At 39.3% G+C, this 23998-nt stretch overlaps 1 protein-coding gene and 1 long non-coding RNA gene across 2 annotated transcripts in view; one reads left to right on the plus strand and one right to left on the minus strand.

Moving 5' to 3' along the window:
* The window catches only part of LOC134673335 (uncharacterized), a 288987-nt gene that overhangs the window by 121365 nt on the left and 143624 nt on the right, over positions 1-23998 (minus strand). The window lies entirely within an intron of this gene.
* Positions 6725-11768, plus strand: LOC134673102 (dynein regulatory complex protein 11). The gene is made up of 11 exons (XM_063531042.1): positions 6725-7036; positions 7627-7850; positions 8337-8550; positions 8746-8971; positions 9084-9276; positions 9482-9695; positions 9777-10080; positions 10186-10461; positions 10533-10757; positions 11004-11131; positions 11647-11768. The coding sequence occupies exons 1-11, from the start codon at positions 6725-6727 to the stop codon at positions 11761-11763; spliced, it is 2433 nt and encodes an 810-aa protein (XP_063387112.1). The 3' UTR covers positions 11764-11768.

A 23998-nucleotide genomic window follows, 5' to 3' on the forward strand; every position in this document is an offset into this window, starting at 1 on the left:
AAGATGGGAAGTCTATCTCACAGCACTCCTGTTTGCTACTTTGTCCACGCAGAATGATGATATCCGTGATAATAACTACCCCCTATTTTGGGAGTTTCTCTATAGAAATTTTTATCTTATACAGTTTCAGCGGTTTCACATTTATAATTAGTGGGGATTTCCACATTCTAACCATGGGCCCGATTTGGATTTTGAAATAGATATCTATTAGATATCTTTTAGACATCACCAAGATACGATAACGATATGTTTAAGATCTAACCTGTCAAATTTGACATTTGCGCGATTCTGGAGATACTCTTGAACGATTTCCACAGGATATGACTAAGAGATCCAATTCACATCTAATAGATATCTTACTCTATCTAATGTAAAAGTGACATTGGTTGCCCGAATTGTGCTGCAAAAGAGAACTAGTTGATATCTAAACTATAACGTATCTAGAATGGAGGTGTACTTTCGTTTCGGCCAAATACATTTCGCCAAATTTCACTTCCCAACAAACTTATCGCAATAGTTTCATTTCCCAAAGGAACCTTTAGCAAAGTTACACTTCGCATATAATTTATTTGGTCAAATTATCATTTGGCATGATTTTACTTTGTCAAATGTTATTAGGACAAAAACTTATTTAGCAAACGTTTTTTGTTGTCTAATATTATATTCCAAAAAGATGTTTGGTCAAAATTGTCACTTCGCAAATTTGACAAATAGGCATCTCTATTTAAATTTGTACTTTTTGTTATGTTAATATAGGTACGTTAAATTCTACGTAATTTGGGTGGGTTGGGTTAGGTTAGGTTAGGTTAGGTTAGGTTAGGTTAGGTTCCGAGTGACGCAGGTCCTCTCAGGACACGGATGTTTCGGACGATATCTGTGCAACAGATTGGGCCGAGAACCGACGCCGATATGCCACGAGTGCGGTGCTGCCGAAGACACGGCACAACATACGCTGGCTGTATGCCCAGCTTGGACAGAACAGCGGGCCACACTCGTGGCTGTAGTAGGGCGCGACCTCTCCCTGCCTGCCGTGGTGAAAACTATGGCAGACAGCGAGAGATCATGGAAAGCGGTGGTCTCTTTCTGCCAAGATGTAATATCTAGGAAAGAGACCGCGGAAAGAGAAAGGGAAGAAGATCCAGCCTCCCAACCGATGCGCCGCAAGCGCGTAGGACGGAGGCGTTTGGCGTACGACCGTCGACTTCCCCCTTAAGGGTACCCGTGGGCGGCAGGCTCGGGGACGCCTGTCGCCTACACGAGGGTCCCTGGGATGGCCAGTACGCCGACTTAATGGCGCACTTTTAAAGTGACAGAGGAATACTTCCTCCGATGTCGAGTCCAAAAATCGGACAGCCGCTGGCGGGGTTTCGGAAGCATGGTCTCGGTCGTTTCCCGTGCCCCGCCTTATAGCCTTGAGGCGGCAAACAGAGGGGTTTTAGTGGGTAAACCTGGGGTCTCATTAGCCCACAACAGGGAGTCCCACATAACCATCCCGGCCCGTCCCCGCGCCGGGTGGTATGCGTAACGCATTTCCCCTCTTAAAAAAAAAAAAAAGGTTAGGTTAGGTTGCGATAAACAATTCCGAGATGCGGCCATTCTGGCAACTGCGGGTGTAGCCCACGTTGTCAACCGAATAAGGCGGTTGGGCCTGGAAGTCGGCCTACAGAAATCCGAGGCCATTTGTTTTTATGGCCACCGTAGAGGTCCTCCGGTAGGAGCCCAAATCATAGTAGGCGGGGTCCCGATTGCTGTCAAGCCGACCTTGCGCTACCTGGGCGTCATACTTGACAGCAAATGGAACTTTCGGGCCCATTTCGAACACTTGGCTCCAAAACTGCTCAGTACAGCGGCGGCCCTGGGGCGTATACTCCCGAACTTGGGAGGGCCCAAGGCTTCATGCCGCCGTTTGTACACGGGAGTCGTTCGCTCCATGGCGTTATATGGCGCACCCGTCTGGGCTGACGCCATTGGAAGGCAAAACGCTACCCAGCTGAGAAAAGCGCAAAGAGCAATGGCGCTGCGGGTAATCCGGGGATACCGTACCATATCTACGGATGCTGCGTGTGCTTTAGCGGGATCCTTGCCCTGGGACCTCGATGCAAGAGCCCTCGCAGCTGTTTACCGCTGGCGCGAGGATATGCATGAGAGGGATGAGGCACCAGCACCAAGAGAAATTGATGGACGGCGCGAAGCAATTCGGCTGGAAATGGTGGACATTTGGGAGGAGAGACTGGCGCATCCGATTGCTGGTCACCTAACTATAGAGGCAATACGTCCGGTCCTAAAACAATGGCTTGAGCGGGACCATGGCCCTATAACATTCCGAGTGACGCAGGTCCTCTCAGGACACGGATGTTTCGGACGATATCTGTGCAACAGATTGGGCCGAGAACCGACGCCGATATGCCACGAGTGCGGTGCTGCCGAAGACACGGCACAACATACGCTGGCTGTATGCCCAGCTTGGACAGAACAGCGGGCCACACTCGTGGCTGTAGTAGGGCGCGACCTCTCCCTGCCTGCCGTGGTGAAAACTATGGCAGACAGCGAGAGATCATGGAAAGCGGTGGTCTCTTTCTGCGAAGATGTAATATCTAGGAAAGAGACCGCGGAAAGAGAAAGGGAAGAAGATCCAGCCTCCCAACCGATGCGTCGCAAGCGCGTAGGACGGAGGCGTTTGGCGTACGACCGTCGACTTCCCCCTTAAGGGTACCCGTGGGCGGCAGGCTCGGGGACGCCTGTCGCCTACACAAGGGTCCCTGGGATGGCCAGTACGCCGACTTAATGGTGCACTTTAACGATTTTGGCCCATTCGTTAGTAAACCAGAATGGATCTAGTACGTGTCGTCTCTTGTGAATATCTTGAAGTTCGAATACGGCAGCATATACGAAAAACCCGGTAAGCTCACGAATTAAATCTAATGAACTGAAAATTTAAATCCTGAATACTTACAACTAAATGTTTACACAAAATTCAGAGTATTATTGACAGAAACTTAAATACATCCAAATTCGCACTAGAAATATGAATTAATCCCTGAAATTGTAGAGTATTAAGAGTAAAGTCGCTTATTGTCGCACAGTCAAAAGCTGCTGCTCTAATATAATGTAAACAACGGGGTATTCTCCAAGCTAGGGACGTTAGGGGGATTTCACATTGATATTATCGATATAGCAAGAAAGAAACATGCTTTGCATTTATTGAAAAAAAAAACTCATTTATTGTAAAATTAGTGTTATAAAATGAATACAAAACTAAAATTAACTACAACTAAAAACTAAAGCTAAAAATTAAAAATACCTATCAAAATTTTGCGCCCTTGGTAAGGTGCCCATCACGCAGGCAGCGTTCCCGCGCTGGATTGCTATGGACAATCTTTGCGCGAGAAAGCTGCCCGCGGGAGGGTCACCTGTGGCCTGCCTTATGGTAACATTCCATTTCTAACCGCAGCTGCACTACCGGTACTGAACGCGTCGCTGTCATTGTCAAATGTCATAGTAAAATTGACAGTAGTGCAGCTGTCGTTGGAAATGGAATGTTACCCTTAGGCGTTTGCTGAGCTCCTTGTGGAGCCCCCGAGTCCCCCTACCCCACGGACCTAGTGTCTCGACGCCGAGAATTGCATTTATTTGTTTATTTATTTGCTTTTGCATGCTTTGCTTTTTTATGAAATAAACAGATTAAATTTTAATTTTAATTTATTTTTTTTAGAAAAAAGAAGATAATTACATTTATTTATGACAAACAAACGTAGATGACAAAAACATGTTGACAAATATACAATGTATAACATTTAGAGCAAAAAAAAAGTCACAAGTGTCACAAGTCTTACAACTCAGCATGTAGGTATAGGTAGATACGTAACTAAAGAGCTTACAGGTGTTGTGCATAATTGTTTTCCGTCGTATTTCCTCGGAAACGTTCCTATTTGTCATGCTATTCAGTCAACGTCAGTACGTTTTGTACCGTGACTGACAGCCGTATTCCAACAACGAGATACGTCAAATACATATTAAAACGATATGGGTTGGATATGTCAGTGTCAAAAGTGACGTTTTTGTTTGAAGAAACGTCAATTTTGACACTCGTATTTTATCCTAAATACTGACGCCCAATATATTAAAAAATAGTAAAAAGCTATTTTTATAACAGAATAACAATAACGTTAAAATATTGACAACAATGTTTCAGGTTGCTATTTTACCCTTCGTGACACGTGAAACCCAGTATACAAGCACCCTTATAGACGTCTCACGTTAAGAGGCAGTTATCACGTCAGCGCAGCGCCCTGTAAGCCTCGACTCTGTTTAACGCAATTTCCTCAAGGAAAGAGGCTTCTGCTTAAGTAAATACCCTAGTATGTGGCGGATTAGTATAAAACAACACCGTTCTAGCGTATGCTCACTGCTGTAATTCTAAATGGGATAGCTGTGTTAACGTATCGGTTAATTTAACAGGGTAAGAGTGACATTCCATTTCCAACTGCAGCTGCAATACTGTTCATTTTACTATGGAAACGCGTCGCTGTCATTGTCAATTTCCATAGAAAATGAACAGTATTGCAGCTGCAATTGGAAATGGAATGTCACTTTAAGTGTCACGTTTTGGATAGTCGGATGGTTAGAGCTTTTTGGTGACAGAAACTGTCATGTAATTTGCTAAGTTCTTCAATTAAAGATGTATAATAAGTTTCTAACTCGTAGTGCAGTTTGGAACTAAACCCAATTCCCTTTTTAGGGTTCCGTACCCAAAGGGTAAAACGGGACCCTATTACTAAGACTCCGCTATCCGTCCGTCTGTCACCAGGCTGTATCTCACGAACCGTCGCTAGACAGTTGAAATTTTCACAGATGATGTATTACTGTTGCCGCTATAACAACAAATACTAAAATGTACGGAACCCTCGGTGGGCGCATCAGACTCGCACTTGGGCGCTTTTTTTTATTGAGGTCTGTTCCCAGCCGTGGGACCTATAGATTTATTCTGCTGAAAGTCATCGTGAACACGGACTTCTGGCCGAAGGGTGTGATATTTCGGCGGTTCCGTGGGAATCTGCCGAATCCTACACCAGAGTAGGAGTAGGTGACGCCGCAACAGAAAACTGCGTCACGAAATGATTTTTCATTATTTAAGATTTTTATTTTTGTTTATATGTTAGTTTGTAAGGTATGTATCTATGGGCCTTAGTTGCCTGAAAATAATTGCTTTGATTTGATTGATATATTTCTATTTATGCTTTCGATCAGTCGGTTGCGTACATTGGGTAGGTACGCTTAAATAAAATACCTAAAGTATGTCCAACTTATTATCAAAAGCAGCACGTTAAATACCTGTCTTTGTGTAGACCTTTGACCTTTGCAAATATAATAATGATAACCTGACAACAAAATGAACATATTCCCCATTAAAACTTATTTTCGTACAAAGCGAATCAGCGACGCGTATAACCCAATAAACAGTACGATAAATAATAGCAGATAAAAAATAATATACAACCGCTTTCACCGAACTTAAAACGATTTGCCTTCAACATGGTAGCGATAATTTCGGTGAAATATACGGAATAATCCGAGCGGAACATTGCTGATAGCAACCGTGGGGAGTTTTTATGAAGTTTTAATCAGGTGTTTTTTATGTCCCGAAAATAACAAACACGCTTATGGCTACATTTGTAGCTGCAAATGATCAAGAGAAGTCTGCAACGATTTTCATAGCACACGCAGTGCAAGTGTTATTTATACTTAATAATTTCATAGAAGTTTGACGATTCAAATAACCCTTGTACTGCGTGTGTGGTGTGTGGTTCAGCTCTACTTTCATGCATATTGCAGTTTATAGGTCGATTCATGACGATTTACTATGTTAAAACCTAACCCCGTCACCATCTCTTATGAATGCATGCAACTACAGAAAGAAGGTTAGCTTAAATAAATTAATGGATTTTAACGCTTGTTGTCCTATGACAAATCCAATAAATACAATCTAACAAATAATTGTTAGAGTGCTAATCTCTTATTCATATGATCATAGTTACCTACTTAAACTTCTTAAAAAAACTATACTTAAATAGAAATGTGCAGTACCTGACCTGTAACAGTTGTTTTTTAAAGAAAAAATGTTCTTAGTATGCAATTATATCAGTAGGTAACCGGCTTAAAAACACTCTAGGTAACATAAAAATAATAACTCTAAATGTACAAAGTATTTATTAAAGATACTATAGAAACCCCCTACCGAACAATGTTTAGTCGATAAGCCCGTTGCCACGTGTACCTAAACTCGTCGAAGCTTGAAGTGAGAAAAACATTTAGTTGATACACAACTTTGTTCGTGATAAACACGACTCTGGCAAGATTCGCGACAAACAGGAGTTTTAAAAGCTTGTTTATAAAACAAGTGTTCAAAGTGTGCTAGCGTGCAAAATTGGATAATTTTATTCCACTTCTTAAATTAAGCGAGACAAACTGCTGAAGTGAATTTTGTGTTAGCAATGACGTAAATGTGCTGTTTGTTCGTTGTTAAGATTAGATGTTAACTAATGACTGATTTATTGATTAAACTGATGTGTTGTTCTAAATAAAATTTAAGTATACTTAATGTTAAAATTTAGCAAAATAAGGCCATTTAATTTTGCATAAATTAACAATCATTACGTATAGAATCTGGATCCAAAACTACGTTTCCACGATTAGATCTGATTAGAAGTTCTTGAATCCTTTCAAAATGTCAAACAAAACCTACAATGATTTACTATGCGAAACATCAGAAATCATTGGCGAGGCAACGCAGGCGGACGAGGCAGTGTTTGCACTAGGCGAGGCAGAGAAAACCCAGCTACACCCGCATCTGTCCGAGCTCAGAGTGAGGTATACGGTCCTCGTCCGGCGTTTGGATAACGTGTACGACCAGTTGTTGCAACCTCAGAAGAGGATGATAGTCAAGCGTTTACTCGAGGCGTGTTTGGGGAGGCTGATTGAAATTAAACATGATTTAGTGGAGTTGCATTTGTCGGATTACACGTTTGACGACGATGAGGTACTTACTTAAAAAATAACCTTTTAAACTATAAATTTTTGGATTTGTCGTGTCGTTTGTGGTTGTAATTGTTGGCTGTCGTGAAGGCTCAAAAAGGGTTTGTAGGCACAAAAGAATAATTTCCTAATGATAACAAAATTAGGATATTAAACATATAAGTATAATGCATATTTTTTAAATGTATATTTGTGTAAGTATAGGATTATAGTTTGTAGTGTCGACTTGTGTCTATTCTCATATCCACTATTTACAATCCTGCACTAAATTAATTACTGTCTCTGTTTAGCCCAATGGTTGAGTGGTAGAGAATGCCTCAAGGCGTTAAGTCCGCCAACTGTACTCTTTTTTTGTAAATTTGTGCAATAAAGTTTAAATAAATAAAATAATGACAACAATTTTGATAATGTCACGGAAACACCGCAAGGGTGTTCGTGTTAGTTATTATAGCGAGATTATTTTGACGCTAAAAATATTTTACTTATATCACATGAAGCCCCTTGGTCACATAATATTGACTCAAATATCATTTATTTATATATATGATCAGAAACTTTTTAATTGTATTTTTTTTAATCCTTTGGTATTTGCAGGTTTTGCAAAGACTCCAAGTAACGCCAACCGAAGCAGAGCCATGTATCCCTCAATACTTCATAAGAGAAAGAGAAGAAGAGGTGAAGAGTCGGCAGCAGTTTATCATAGATACTTTGAGGAAACTTGGCCATGAGCCTCCGAAGCCTCAAGCGGTGGTACTTACGGAACAGCAGGCGGTGCTCATTATTCAGAGTCATGAGAGAGCTAGGCAGGGACGATTGAGGTGTGTTCTGAATTATTATGATTACTTTGTTTTTATTATTTTAATATCAAAAAGACGTGATTACCTTTAAATATTTTTTTTTTTAATATTAGCTATTTATTACAAAATGAAATGTAAATAGATACAGAAATTTACAAACTTATAACTAGGTAAATATAAAAATTAAGGGTATTATATGCTATTAGGCCATAGGTACCCGGCTAAATGTACCTAGCACGCTGCTGGCGTTTCCCCTCTGCACGGCTAGCGAAATACGCTTTAAAATTGTTGAAGTTTAAAAAGCTATTCATTTATTTCGTATAAATGTTGAAACTATAATTATGTATAATGTGTTGAATAAATATTTACAACCAATTACTCATTGGCCTTATTGTTAGATGTACATATAAAAACAAAAAAATCAAGAAAAAACTTTTCAGCTACAAAAAAGCTATATTTTTGCAAATCAAATGACTAAGTATTTATTTAACAAACATATTTTTTCAGGGGACAGTTCATGAAAGAGATCCGTTTATTGAAAGAGAAAGGAAGAGACCAGAAAAGTGAAATGTCTCCGTCAGCTGCCACAGCTATACAGCGCGTGTGGAGAGGTTTCATAGCAAGAAGAGCAACGAAGAAGAGGAAACAAGAAGAAGCGCTTCTTATTGGAATGGAATTACCGCCGTATACAGAATCGGTAGCAATCAAGAAGTCTGAAGAAGTAAGATTTCTTCAATACCATTGTGTACTTGCGGCCACTAATTTATCACAGATTTTTGATTCATAAATCTTTTTGAGTCTTATTAGTCTTCATTCATTAAGTTAACGATATTATATACTTATAACGACAGTCAGCAACTTGCGAAAATAAACGTTAATCACTCAAGGAATTATTAGGTAAGCTATTTTTTTACAGATAAAAGAATACCGACGAAAACTACAAAAGGAGCGAGAAAAGGAATATCAAAATGCTCTAGTGACAATCGAAGAACAGCTAAGAAAACAACATGGTGTAAAACTTAATGAGCAAATAGGGGCCGAGTTGAGGAGGTATATTTCGGAGTATTTTGAGAGGACTGGAAGATTTCCAGATTTTCCGTCAGAAGAAAGTGGTGGAAGTCGAGCCATGTTTAGTAGACAAGGTAATTAAATTATTTCATGCTTTATTGATCAATTTGTTAAGAAAAATCAAGCAAATTACTGGAACATGAGATTGATCAAATAATAGTTCTAATCAAGTAATTTTATTGTCAGGCACGAGTCCTGATAGTACATTGAGTAAATCTTCGCCGGTATCATCTAAGGAATCGAAGAAAAGCAAGGAAAGTAAAGATAAGAAAAATGGAATGTCTGAAGACAATAAGAATAAAGATGAGGAAGCAGATTTACAAACGTTCAAGTGTAGTACCTCGAACTTTTTACAAGACGTCATTAGTGCCAATGAAGAGTTAGTACCCAATTGTAACGTAAATATCTAAACAAAGTATGATAGATAATATAGTTTTGTGATTGTCATAACTATTTTTCAGATTGCCGCCAGCATCCTTGGTACAATGCCTCAGGGGCCTATTTTAGATTTAAGCTAGTTATTAATTTCGTTTAGTTGTACCACTGTATATATATTGTATGTATGTAAATAAATGATTTTTCAGATTTGAAGATATATGGAAATTTAAAGATGATGCTGATAATCCACATGAAAGATATTACAAGGACATGATAGAAAGAGAAAAGATGGTTAAAATTGAACAAGAAATAAGAAACATCGTAGATGAAATGATGCGTAATGAACTCGAGCAGTTACAAGCTGCGTTTGACAGAGATAGAGCTTACAAAGGTAAAAAGGCGAAGAAACCTCAAAAGAAGGTTAGTTTATTTAATTTGTTACATATATAACTAAGTAACAATAAATTTTATAACTGAAATAAAATTACAAATTTATTTTAGGTCCGACGTGGAGGAAAGAAGAGCAAAAAGAAAAAGGAAAAAGATTTAACACCAGACAGAACAACGGAATCATTGTTTGAAGAACTAGTATCAAATGGCATTATCCGTCCGTATCCAGTTTGCAAAATTGATGACTATATTGGCGAAAATTCCTTCGTTGGAGCCGAATGGAGGAACGAAGGCCGAGAGCCAATGCCTTGTCTGGGGGATATAAGGCAGTTAATAAAAGAGTATTGTATTCTGCCTCTTGGTTCAGAGCACGTTCGAACTCATGCACCGTTAGTGCGATCAGTATTGTTGTCTGGTAAGATTATTATTCACAAGGGTTCACGAGAATATAGGAATGATTTGAGTAGATTAAGGATAACACCACAATCCGCAATTGATTTTTAAAATGTGATGATTTTAGGTCCAGCAGGCAGCGGAAAAAAGATGTTAGTTCATTCAATCTGCAGCGAAGTGGGAGGGGTATTATTTGACTTGTCCCCAGCTAATATAGTTGGAAAGTATCCAGGCAAATCAGGGCTTATAATGTTGATACATTTAGTCGTTAAAGTGTCGCGCTTACTTCAGCCAGCTGTGATTTGGATGGATGATGCTGAAAAGCCATTTGTGAAGAAAATACCAAAGACGGATAAAACGGATCCTAAGCGGCTAAAGAAGGATTTGGCTAAAATTATAAAAGGTATGATAAAAAAGTTATCAAAATTTTTATAATTACAATTTCGTTGCGCTAAATTTTGTTTTTATTTCTAGGAATTTGCCCAGAAGACCGCGTCTTATTTGTCGGCACCTCGCGTTGCCCCTGGGAGGCAGAGCAGAAGCTCCTCTTCCAGTGCTACTCGAAGGTCATCCAGATCCCTAGAGCTGACTACGGCAGTATATCCCTCATGTGGAGAACACAGCTTCACAGAGCTGGGGCCTTGTCACCTAGACTGGATCTCTCTAGTTTGGCTAGAGTATCGGATTCGTACACTATTGGTAATTTTATATTTTAACATCTTTTTAGATTAATTATTTGGAAAAAAATTCTAACCATGTAGTCAATATAATTGCCAACTTATACCAATTATGTCAACTTATGTACCATGTTTAAGCAAATAAATCATTATCTTATCTTATCTTATCTTATTGAATCACCACAGTTTTGCTTTTTTCGTTTATCTTTTCAAACTGCAATAGGCAATTTCTACTACATACATTTACTATAGTTAATGTTATTTCCAGGGACACTGCTGTCAGCTTTAGACGCATTATTGACTACAAAGAGAAGGCTACAACTGCGCGTGCGCGCTCTAACCGCTCATGAGATCGCCGTACAGTTGAGCACGCGGGAACCTGTGTATGCTGAACAAGTATGTTTTCATTTACTAAAAAATAATCATACTCTGTATCACTTAGTGTTCACGTTAAGTCGTTTTAATTAACGATACGACAAAATATCGTGTAATTTATATGCCATCCATTTTTGCTTATTTACAAAAAATATGATTCCCCCATGCCATAATAAACTTGGGGTAAATTATTACCTAAGCATGGGTTTATTATTGATTACTTTTGCTGCACTATAGTATCAATGTATTTATTCATCACGAACTAGTACCTATGTATATCAAAATTGGTTTAACATTTCAAATAAAAGGGACAATCTACACAAGAAATTACAATGATTCTGAAAAATGCATGTATGTCTCTGATCTTATTGGAGTCAGAACAAGCTAACTTAGCATGGAATTCGCAAAGACAAAATGTCAATGTCATCATTAATGTCAAATTTCTATGAAAATATGACCCATTCACTTAGTTCTATCCAAGTTGGTGCTAAGTTCGCTTAGACGGAGACTAAGTACATTGAAATTTTTATTAACAGGACGCCTCGGCAGAAGCTTGGTGGTCTAAAACTCCTCTAGAGAGGAGACGACAAAAGGCTTTGCAAAGAATTGAGGAGCTGGAACGCGAAGCCGAGGAAAAAGCAAAAGCTGTGTAAAATAAATTACTTGGTAATTTTAAGAAGATAAATTATACATAATTCTAAGCTCAAATCTTTTATATTGTCAGTAAGTAGCTATAAAATATTTCTCAAAATATTATTATAAACTACCTTTGAATTGTAACGAAAAATAAATAGTCAAGACACTGTGACAGAATCACAATTTGTTCTATTTTTACTGCACCCTAGTTTTGCGTTATCATACAAAGTGTTAAAATGTGCATCCCTATCCGAAGTTTCTGAAAACAAAGTATTTTACAAGCTACTTCATTCATGAGACTTAAAATGACAGAAGATTCGTTTTGTTTGATTTGTTCTTTATATCTTTACCAATCTGTGTAAGCTTTTAAATTTGATCTAGAAAGGTTTTTATTTCTGCAATAAAAAGTATAAATGCAAGAAGTGGAAATAAGCCTTTGTATATGTTAGAATGGTCAAAAGAGGTTTGGCGCCAGAGTACTGGCCGCATTTTGTATTCTGTAATTTCATATCAAATCGTATTTGAAAATTCGATTCTATCAAGTGTCATGCTGTGTAACTGACATGTTTTGCTTAATAAATTAAAAACTAATTTATTATTTAATATCTTTTTATTCACAAGGGACTCTGCGTTACAAGTAGTGATAATATTATGTGTAATAATATCAGGTTATGGGCCCAGCACGCTTCCACTGCGTTATGCCCATAGTGTGAATAATTTAGAAGATAGTGTTGGCAAAATGAGTGAAAATGCAACTTCGAGTAGTAGCAACAGTGGAAATGCAACTTCGAGTAGTAGCATCAGTGGTTTGCCATCTATAGAAAAACTGGATGGTAATTCCAATTACGCAACATGGAAGTTTATGATGGAACTGTATTTGGTCCACGAGGATTTGTGGGAATACACGAGTGCTACTCCTGCAGCCACCGACGTTTCAGGTACGAAACGGGACCAAAGAGCGCGTGCAAAGATTTGTCTTATGGTCCGACCCCATTGTCTAGTGCATGTCCGTAAAGCAAAATCAGCTAAGGAAGCTTGGGAAGCATTAAAGAATGCATTTGAAGACAAAGGTCTGAACAATCGCTGCCGCCTATTGTCAAAGCTAGTGAGCTTGAGGCTGGAACAATTCTCGTCGGTTCGAGATTATGTGACATCTGTCATGGCGACGTCACAAGAGCTGTTAGATTTAGGGAAGGAGATTGATGATGAGCTACTAGCAGCTTTACTTCTTCAAGGCCTTACCCCAGAGTTTCAACCAATGAGGTTGGCCATAGAGAACAGCAACATTAGTTTAACCACCGATTATGTGAAAACCAAGCTGTTTCAAATGGAAGATACCTTCGCAGCAGGCTCCAGCGAGAAGCAACCAACATCTGCGCTGCTAACAAAGAAGCATAAGGGCAAGAGTGCACCTAAATGGAAGACCAAAGGAAAGGTCAAATGCTTCATTTGTGAAGGACCTCATAAGGCACAGGAATGTCCAGAGAATCCGAAAACGAGGAAGGAGGCACTGCAAGCCTATGCGCTTGGTACAGCGATGAATCCACACGCAGATGACTGGATCATAGACTCGGGAGCGTCTTCAAATATGACTCATCGGAAATCTTGGTTCAAAAACTTAAAAGACTCTAAGAAACCCTTGAGAGTGACATGTGCAAATGGTAATGAGGTACTTGGCGAAAGTGAAGGTACGGTAGTTTGTGAATCTATAGATTTGACTATAAGCAATGTAACTTATGTCCCTGAATTAGCCTCTAATTTATTGAGTGTGAATGCTATCGCGAAAAAGGGACACGTGGTGGTATTTACTGAAAAAGGGTGTGACATCTTTAAGAGTGATGAATGCGAGATTAGAGGTAAGGCTGTAGTGAAAGGTGTGGAAGAACGAGGCATTTATAAAATAAAGTGCTGTTCACAGGGTTCTGCGCTTTCATCTGCAACTGCAAGTGACCAGCTGATGCAGTGGCATCGGAGGATGGGGCATCTTGGTATGAAAAACCTCAAATTACTCAGAGATAAGATGGCAACAGGGGTAAGTTTTCCTAACACTTTATCTAAACTTGAGTGTATACCCTGCATCATGGGAAAACAGACAAAACAACCCTTTATAAAAAAAAATAAAGCGACGCGAAGCACTGAGGTGCTAGGTCTGGTACATTCAGACGTCTGCGGACCTATGGAGGTTCCTTCAGTCAGTAAGGCCCGATATTTTTTAACGTTTATTGATGATTTCACTCGAAAAACTTTTGTATATTTTCTAAAACAAAAAAGTGAAGTGTTTGAAAAATTTATGGAGTTTAAAGAGTTTGCTGAGAATCAAAGTGGGAAGAAACTGAAGATCCTTCGCACAGATAACGGCACAGAGTTTGTCAATAAACAGATGGACAACTACTTGAAAAAGTTCGGGATACAGCATCAACTGACAGTTGACTACACACCAGAACAAAATGGCGTCGCCGAGCGGGCAAACAGGACGATATGCGAAAAAGCAAGAAGCATGCTGCATGACTCCGGTTTGGCTAAACGTTTTTGGGCAGAAGCAGTCCACCATGCCGTTTTTTTAAAAAACAGGTCACCAACGCTAGCCCACTTTTCTTCAGGTGTTCTTCACCGCTAGCGTTGGTGACCTGTTTTTTAAAAAAACGGCATGGTGAAGAAAAAGGTACAAGGCTCGGCTCGTGGCTCGCGGTTTCAGCCAGAGATATGGCATTGATTATGACGAAACCTTCTCCCCGGTCGTTAGACACAGCTCGCTAAGGACACTTTTAGCATTGGCAGCTGATTATCGCCTTCACATTGACCAGATGGATGTCAAAACGGCATTCCTAAATGGAGACTTATCTGAAACTGTGTACATGAAGCAACCAGAAGGTTTTGAAGAAGGGAGTTCGGACTACGTATGCTTACTCAAACGTTCCCTGTACGGGTTAAAACAAGCCCCTAGAGCATGGAACACGAAACTGAACAATGAGTTGCTACAATTAGGTTTTACGAGGTCTAAGAACGAACCATGCGTTTATATTAAATCTAGTAACAAAAAGATTACTATACTCGCAGTGTATGTGGATGACATCCTTATCTTGTGGAATGATAAAAAGGAGCTGAACTCTGTCAAAACCGATCTCATGAAAAAGTTTGAGATGAAGGATCTTGGTCGTGCGAAATTTATCTTGGGAATTCGGATTACTCAAACTGATACTTCGATCAAAATCGACCAAGAGAGTTATGTAGATAAAATATTGAAAACCTTTGGTATGGTTGACTGCAAGGTCGCATCAACGCCTGCAGTGCCTGGACAAAAGCTTGAGAAGCCAGGAGAAACACACAAAACTGATGAGGGCATACCATATCAGAATCTCATAGGGTCACTTATGTATCTGGCAGTCTGCACGAGGCCGGACATAGCACATACTGTGACTTATCTAAGCCAATTTAACACGTGCTATACTGACGAGCACTGGATCGCAGCGAAGCGAGTGCTTAGATACCTAAAGGGTACAAAGAGTCAAGGACTCAAGTACAAAAAGTCGGACAAGATGAAAGGCCTAGTCGGTTATGCGGATGCTAGCCATGCTACATCCTACGATAGGAAATCGTTTACTGGTTTGGTCTTCCTATGGAAAGGAGGAGCTGTTTGCTGGGAGAGCAAAAAACAGAAAACGATTGCCCTTTCAACTGCGGAAGCCGAGTATGTTGCCATCTCAGAAGCAGCCAGAGAGGCAATATTTATAAAACGATTTGTTGCTGAGATCACTGGAGAACAAGAAAAGCAGTTAACTATCTTCAGTGATAGCCAGTCAGCAGTTGCCATCGCGCAGAATCCTGTGCACCATCAACGCACAAAGCACATTGATGTGCGCCACCACTATGTGAGAGAAGCGGTTGAGAATGGGCATATCCAGTTAGTGTACTTGGAGACAGAACGAATGGTGGCGGACGTACTTACGAAAGCCTTATTGAAGGGTAAGTTTGTGTCGTGTGCAAGAGGCATGGGTCTAGACCTCTAGAGGTATGAAATTAAGGAGGAGTGTTAGAATGGTCAAAAGAGGTTTGGCGCCAGAGTACTGGCCGCATTTTGTATTCTGTAATTTCATATCAAATCGTATTTGAAAATTCGATTCTATCAAGTGTCATGCTGTGTAACTGACATGTTTTGCTTAATAAATTAAAAACTAATTTATTATTTAATATCTTTTTATTCACAAGGGACTCTGCGTTACAAGTAGTGATAATATTATGTGTAATAATATCAGTATATTCTTGGGACATTACAATATTAAAGTAAAAAAATGGTTGTCTGTAAAGTCGGTTTACGGACGATAATTTTGCGTGATAACGTCATAAGAAAACATTACCATTACATTACGTAACTTTACCATGGAGATTTGTCCTCAACGTTACCATGGAGATCTGTCCACAACGTGACACATTTTCGTGCATGCTACCGGTGTTCATCGATTTATAAGACGTTATCAAGTCAAAAATGAGTTTATTTTAGTCAACGCACAGAAAGTGAATAAATATATTAGAGTCTTTAAAAAATCCATGACTGACTGTCATTGTAAACAAACACATCAAGTGGTATTATTAAATTGCACAACGGGACTTAATCGCGTATTAAGTTTTAAGATTTCTCCGACGTTCCGAGGACGGCGTTGTCCCCGTGGTCTCGCAGAAGACTGGTTAAAATTGACATAAACATCTTCTAGCCGCGCGTGTTTTTCGAACTACCCGCGCTGGGTCTTGTTTATCAGTTTGAACGTTTTGCGCACTAGGGATGTTACTCAGTCAACACACCATTTTAATAATGTGTAAAAACCGTGAAAGTTTACATCAAGCGGTATTTTCTACAAACAAAAGTAAATACGATTCTTAAAATCCGATTCATGCAAGTTACATTTGGAATCTTAAGCAAAAAGGGTACCGGTTTAAAAGGAGGAGGACGAGGCAGCTGGTCGCTCTCACGGGGCTTTCGAATAAAATTAAAGCCAATATCCGATTGAAAACCCGTGTATCGAAAATTGTGACGGACTTTATCGGAATTTCAAATGATTTTTATGATACTTTCAAAGGATTTGGTTTTATTGAAAGTTTGAAACCCATTACTACAGCTAGTCAGTCATACACACACATTGATAAGTTAGATTACGAATGCTGTTTTGGCATTAAAATTAACAATAAAATTGGACGTAGTTACGCGAAAACGTTCCATTCCAACCCACAGCGACCCCATTTTGAGATAAACGCAATTTTGTGTTTTAGCGGTACACTTTTTCCCTGTAATTATTTCAGGCAAATACTATTGGTTTTACTTTGGAATGCCAAACTGGTTATTGAATGATATGCATATTTTTTGTAAATACATAATACAAGGGGCATATAAATAGGAAAAACGAGTTTGAAACGTTTTCGCTAAATTTAATTTTGTATGAAACTTGTTAAATAGCAATTATGCATAAACGTTCCAAAACGAATTTTTAAGTGTATGTAACGAATTTAAATTGACCTAAAGCATATAACATTGTTTTCTTCTTTTTGGGTATTTAAGTTTGATTGGTTAAGTTTTGGAGGAGGAAACAGTCGAGTACGAAACCTCGATTTTTGAGATTTTTACGCAGGATGTTTCGCCTGTCCTCTAGGCTCTGAGCAGCCCTACGGACATCCGCCTCGTTTTCCCCCAGGAGGGCTAGGTCGTCTGCATACCCAATAATTCGGTGGCTACCGTTCAACTCTACTCCGCCACCAGAGGCTATAACTTTCTTGGTGACATATTCGAGCACCAAGTTGAAAAGTATGGGAGAGAGAGCATCCCCTTGCTTGAGACCCGTACCGACATCAAACTGGTCTGTTAGGCCGACTCCCGTTTTCACCGTCATTTTGCTCGTTGAGGAAGAGGCAGTGAAGGTTGACCTACGAATTAGTCGGGAGAAAACTGAGTACCTTCATATGAAGCGATACAGAAATAACTCTATTCGTAGGAAAGATCTCACTATAGGACAAACCTCTTACAAAGGTGTAGAGAAATTTAAATATCTTGGGTGTATCGTCACAGACAGCAATCGGAGGGAAGAGGAGATCCAAACCCGAATTCAGAACGCGCTCCGGTGCACAGCTGCTCTTCTTAAAGTGTTGGTGTCCAGGCTAATGACCAGAAAGACGAAACTCCGTATATACAAGACTATAATCAGACCGATCTTGATGTACGGATGCGAAGCCTGGACCCTAACACAAAGAGAGGAATACGCACTGCTGGTGGCTGAACGGAGGATCTACCAGAAGATACTTGGACCCACTCGCGGAGAAGATGGCTCATGGAGGATACCTACGCAGGAACCAGGAAATCGAAGATCTAGTGGCCGAGCCCAATATAGTCGGAGAAACGAAAGCCTCAAGACTCCGATGGCTCGGGCACGTGGTCCATATGGGTGAAGATCGAGCGGTTTGGAGAGCGTACTCGGGCCGTCCGGAGGGTCGACGACCGGTTGGGCGTCCTAGGTATCGCTGGAGCGATGAGGTCGTGAAAGATCTGAACGAGCTCGATGCCGTCGATTGGACAGAAACGGCGCATGACAGAGAAGCATGGCGTTCCTTAGTGTCAGAGGCCAAGATCCACTTCGGGTCACTGCGCCACGGCAGTAAGTAAGTAAGTATGTTTCGCCTGTGCTGCAGTTGTACTTATCGCACTAATTTTAAGGGCGGAGTCAAGTTTCTAAATAAGTACACAGACAGAAAAGTGATGGGCAATCGTCGACATCTAATGTCGATAATCTAGTGATGTAAGAAGCGCTGGTGGCTTAGCGGTGAGAGCGTGCGACTTGCAATCTGGAGGTCGCGGGTTCAAACCCCGGCTCGTACCAATGAGTTTATCGGAACTTATGTAAGAAATATCATTTGATATTTACCAGTCTCTTTTCGGTGAAGGAAAACATCGTGAGGAAACCGGACTAATCCCAATAAGGCCTAGTTTATCCTCTGGGTTAGAAGGTCAGATGGCAGTCGCTTACTTAAAAACTAGTTCCTACGTCAAATCATGGGATTAGTTGTCAAGTGGACCCCAGGTTCTCATGAGCCGTGGCGAAATGCCGGGATAACGCGAGGAAGAAGAATCTAGTGATGTAAGAAGTTATCGATAAACCGTCTTGTGTGAAAATATCTAGATCATCCTGAGAGACAAGGGGTTTTGGGTTGAGAGGGAACACATTTTTGAAGATATGTACCTATAAAATCTATTTTGAACTTTTTGATTCTAATATTTCAAAATTGAAATTTATATGAAATTTATTTTATTGCATGGTCATGGGTTTACAAAATTCTTTAGGTACAAGATTGGCGATTCGAAATCTCGCACGAAATATCCGAATAGAGATTGGGTATAATATTTTAATTTTTTGTTTTTTTTGAGGTTGGGTGTTTCGAGATCTCGAGAGTCACACTTTCGAGATCGAGATTAACATCTCGACGAGATCGAATTTGACAAAGTAACTAAAAATGAGTTATTTTAATCAAAAATCTCTAAGAATTCCATATTCATAAATATGTCGGCGGCACATCGGCATATTTTTTTTCAGATTCCTGCTACTCTTTTTTTTAAAAAAATTGTAATTATAAAAAAATGTAAAATACGTTATTTAGTCTTTTCTACTTTACTCACTTTTTTGTTCGAAAGGGCATTTTTTGTTCTAAAAATAGATTCCTTGTCCTTAATTTATCCGAAAATAATATATTACATGCCCTAATAGGTATAGTTTTAGAGAAATGCAGCTCCAAGTGAAGCGCGGCAGTGTTGAACTTCCCCCCCCCCCACTAATTGAGAGGTGGCTCTCGATGTCTCCCCGGTCTGTATCTGCTCAAGACCAGCTAAGAATCAACTGTGCCAAGTTTCAGCGCATAGTCACAATTGTCACAAAGTGCAAGGTCCCCATACAACGGTGTGCGCTAACAAACCAGCTACATGACATTTAATGACAGGTAGGTCCGCGGCGGCGTTTCGTTTCACATGTGCGTTTCGTTGGTGCTGTCATTTTACGGGAGCAAAGAGTAATAATGTTGCCATCTTTATTGTAAATAGTCCATTGATTGTTTTGACTAAATACATAAACTTAAATATACCATAGTTATTTATTTTGGTAAAAAACATTTTTTTCTCTCGAACATATTTAATAGCAAAAATGGATCAAGTATATGTGGATCCTTTATAGCAAAAAATTAGAAAATAATATATTATAATAAAATGTTCCAATTTATTTAGAACAGTCTTCGCAGCTTAAAAAAACAGTATGGATTAATCTAAAAGGTTTCTAATTACATGGAACATTTTTGCAGAAATAAAAAATGTATAAAGATTTTGCAAAAACGTTCCAACATACATGGATCATTTAAGAAAAAATTAAATGTGCGTTTTATGAATTTAGTATAATGTTTCAAGACAAGTGGAACATTATAACGATATGTTATTCTATAAGGAGTTTTTAACAATATGTTTCAGTATGCATGTAATGTTTTTACTTTATTTTGAGTACACGTCCTTGGTATAATGGTGGGTTGGAACATTTGGGTCAAACTTTATTGATGAAACTAACCTAAAAATACTAGCATCTTTGTGTGCACATGATGTAATATGTCAAAAATAGTACCCTGGTTATGGTAACTCATTTTCGAGTGACTTGTGGGTTGGAACGTTTTCGCGTAACTACGTCCAATTGATTGTATTTTTTTTATTAATGCATGTTATTTATAAGATGTAATAATAAATATTAAATTGATTTTATTAAACTACTTTATAATTTTTTAAATCAGTGTATTCTAATCTCTGAAAAGTTAATCAGCGCTAAAATGACCCAAAAAAATTCTGCAGAATCTTTCTCAGAATCCCCTTTGATACATTAAAATTCAAGTTCGCTCAAAAGCGCAACAAAGTAAAAATAAATCACTTTCACGAAAACAAGTTAGGTAACAGTGTTTTTTCACGCATGGCACAAAGGCTCAAAGCTCAAAGGTGGAGTGGTGGAGAAGCATGTTGGAGAGTGTAAAATGGGTTCAGTGCAAAATAAGGACGAGAAGTTTAAGTGAATAGTGTTTTGAAAAGATGTGTCCCGCCGAGTTTGTTGCCGGTCTCATATTGGGATACCCTCCTAAAATTGAGGGGCGATTTAAATTTTTGCAGAGGCAGAGGTGTTGGCTTGGAGCTGGTGTAGCTTTGTTTGACGTTCATGAGCGTATTGTAATATATCTATCTATATAATTATATATCTTTATCTTTAACCCATTATTATTGTGCAAACTAATGCCATTTAGGCTTATGCCTACAGATGTGCACACGTTGCGGAAAGTTTCCAAAAAGTTGAAAAAGGTCTGAGAATTCAGGAAAATTTTACAGGATAAAAAGGAAACTTTTTTTTTTAATGGAATATTTCGATTCCTTCTTAAAAATAATGAGAACTTTCCGAATTTTATCTAAGTGGAAATTGTTAGAGTTTAGTTTTCATTTTAATGTTTAGTTTATTTTGTTTTCAATAAAATGTTGTTTCTAAAACACAAAGTGGAAATTTCACAATATTGGAAACTTTCTTCTGCTTTGAAAAGCTTATTCATGAATTTCATCAAGCGTATGGAAAAGGCGATCTTAAAACATCTTCGAAACTGACTTCATGTAAGTGGTCAGTTTTCCTGTGGTAGGTAAAATAGTTCTAATGTGCTAGTAAGTATGCACTATTTGATATTCTACACATAAGAAAAAACGGGACCCTAACATTCTAGAACTAAACCTCGTGTTTGTAAACCCTTTGTGAATGAACTGCGAATTTCGCTCTTTACATTTTTTTTGCTGCCAGATTACTTAGAGCATGTTAACCATCATGATCGAAATATTTAACAATAACTTGATACACTGCGCGTTTTGGTCTACTCATTTTTAAAGCTTTATTGTAATGTAGTAATGGATAACGTAGCAAGTTACTTTGCCGCTTGATGTAAAATTACCTAGTACGGACCGGCCTGCATGTAGTTATTCATTTTGTCGACTCGCTGGTTTTATTTTGTCTAGCAATGAAATTAAAACCGTTATTATTCGCGATAAAGTGCCCTAACCTGCGACCGTCATTGTTTGTTAAACAAAAGAGGTTTTACGGCTATCGTTTTTAAATTAACAATTTTGAACACAAAGGAATTAACCACGTTGATGAAATATTGTTCATTGACCAAATTCATAGGCAATAAATAATATTGGTTACGCTGCTTAAATAATCAAAAATAAAATTACTGGTTGATAACGATAATAATGAAATTCGGTTTCACCTGAAAACAGTCTTGTTTATTGTTTCAATAATTTAAACGTCACTGATATTAATGTTTGCTACCCAGAATTAATTATTATTATGATAAGTGGTAAATATTGTTTATGATTGATATTAGGTATCATTTAGTTCATTTTTGTTTGAGAATCCAGTACATTCTAAACTGAAATGGATGTCATCACTCATCACTAAAGAAAAAGTGACCAAATTCACCGGTGACCGAAACCGGAATCGAACCGGCGTCTATAGCTTACGTGCCTAACGTCCTGACCACTAGACCACCCGGCCACCAAATTCTCTGGTATATGATAGCATACTTGAAAGGCTAGGTTATCTTTGAAAACACAAATCAAAAAAATATTTGTAAAATAATTTGATTTTTTACCCATTTGAACTATATTCAATATTTTTAGTAAATTTTCATCCCGTAAATGACGGACTCAATGTTTTAATAAGTAGTCAAACACAATGACATAGCGATAAAAAATATTTTGTTGTCGCAATAATAAAACAGTCTACAAAGTTCTAGATGTCCTTTAAAATCATCATTTCTTACAGCGATGTCACTAGAAAAGAACATTCATACTTCAAGCAAAACCCACACTCACTGCACTTACCCTAACAGGACTATCATAATGGAATTGCAGTATGTCGTGTCTGGTTCACATGAATATTCCGTGCTAGGGGTTATTTAGTGCTAGGGTTCGAACCGGGCAACGATTTGGCTGGCGATAGCGGATTCCAATTTACCTGTCAGGGTTATGCCTGGTATTTTTGAGGGGAAACGCAGGATCTATGTCCGATCAAGTATCGATTTTGAGATCCATTTCTCGAACACCCAGACTTCAAGAATTTTAAAAATGTATTATTATTATTATTATTTTCCCTTTATTCATCATTTCTCTTAGGCTAGGGTTTTTATAATATGAATATAAAAGTAAAATATAAAAACACTTACAAAACAATAAAAAATACATATAAACACATTATAAAAAACCTAACCTAGGGTGCCGCCAGCAGCGGGGCAAGGCCCAAGCTACCGGTGGTCAGGGCTGCAGAGAGAGGAACCGACGTACTATCCGCGCCGTGTCCAAGATCACCGCCTTCTGCATCTGTCCCTTGATCCAACCACCTAGCGAGAGTCTCTCGAGATGTTGGTCGAGACTCTTCGCTATTAAACCGTTCACTGAAACGACTATCGGGACAATGATCGTCGAATCAACATCCCACATGGCGGTTATCTCGTGAGCCAAGTCTAGGTACTTACTGGACTTGTCCTTCTCGGCCTTCACGAGGTTCTCATCATGGGGGATGGTGATGTCAACGAGCACGGCCCGACGTTGCGGTCGATCTATTATCACAATATCAGGCTTATTGGCTACAATAGTCCTGTCAGTGATGATAGATCGATCCCAATAGAGCGTGGCACGACCATTCTCGAGAACAGGCGCAGGTGAGTACTTGTAGTACGGTACTTCGCGGTCCACAAGGCCATATAGAAGGGCAAGTTGCTGGTGAATAATCCTGGCTACGAGATTATGTCTGTGCAAGTACTCGCCGTTAGCAAGATGAGAACAACCGGAAATGATATGCCTGAGTGACTCTCCGGGACGGCGGCATGCCCGACAAATGTCGACCGTACCGTCCTTCAGGATATATTTCCGATAGTTGTTCGTCATCATCACTTCGTCTGCAATTATTATTTTTTATTATTATTATTAGCCTATATTGTCCCACTGTTGGGCAAAGGCCTCCCTCTTATTCTTCCACGTATCCCTATCCTCAGAAGTCTCCCACCAGTCTCTGTCAAAAGCGTCAAGCTCGTCCCGCCATCTCCGACGAGGTCTACCGTGACGCCTTACAATTTGTGGGACCCAACGGGTGGCTGTTTTGGCCCACAGGTCTTCCGGCATACGGCTGACGTGTCCTGCCCAATCCCATTTGAGCTTGGCGGCAGTTT

This window comes from Cydia fagiglandana, chromosome 18 (assembly GCF_963556715.1).
Source record: "Cydia fagiglandana chromosome 18, ilCydFagi1.1, whole genome shotgun sequence".
NCBI classification, from domain to species: Eukaryota; Metazoa; Arthropoda; class Insecta; order Lepidoptera; family Tortricidae; genus Cydia; species Cydia fagiglandana.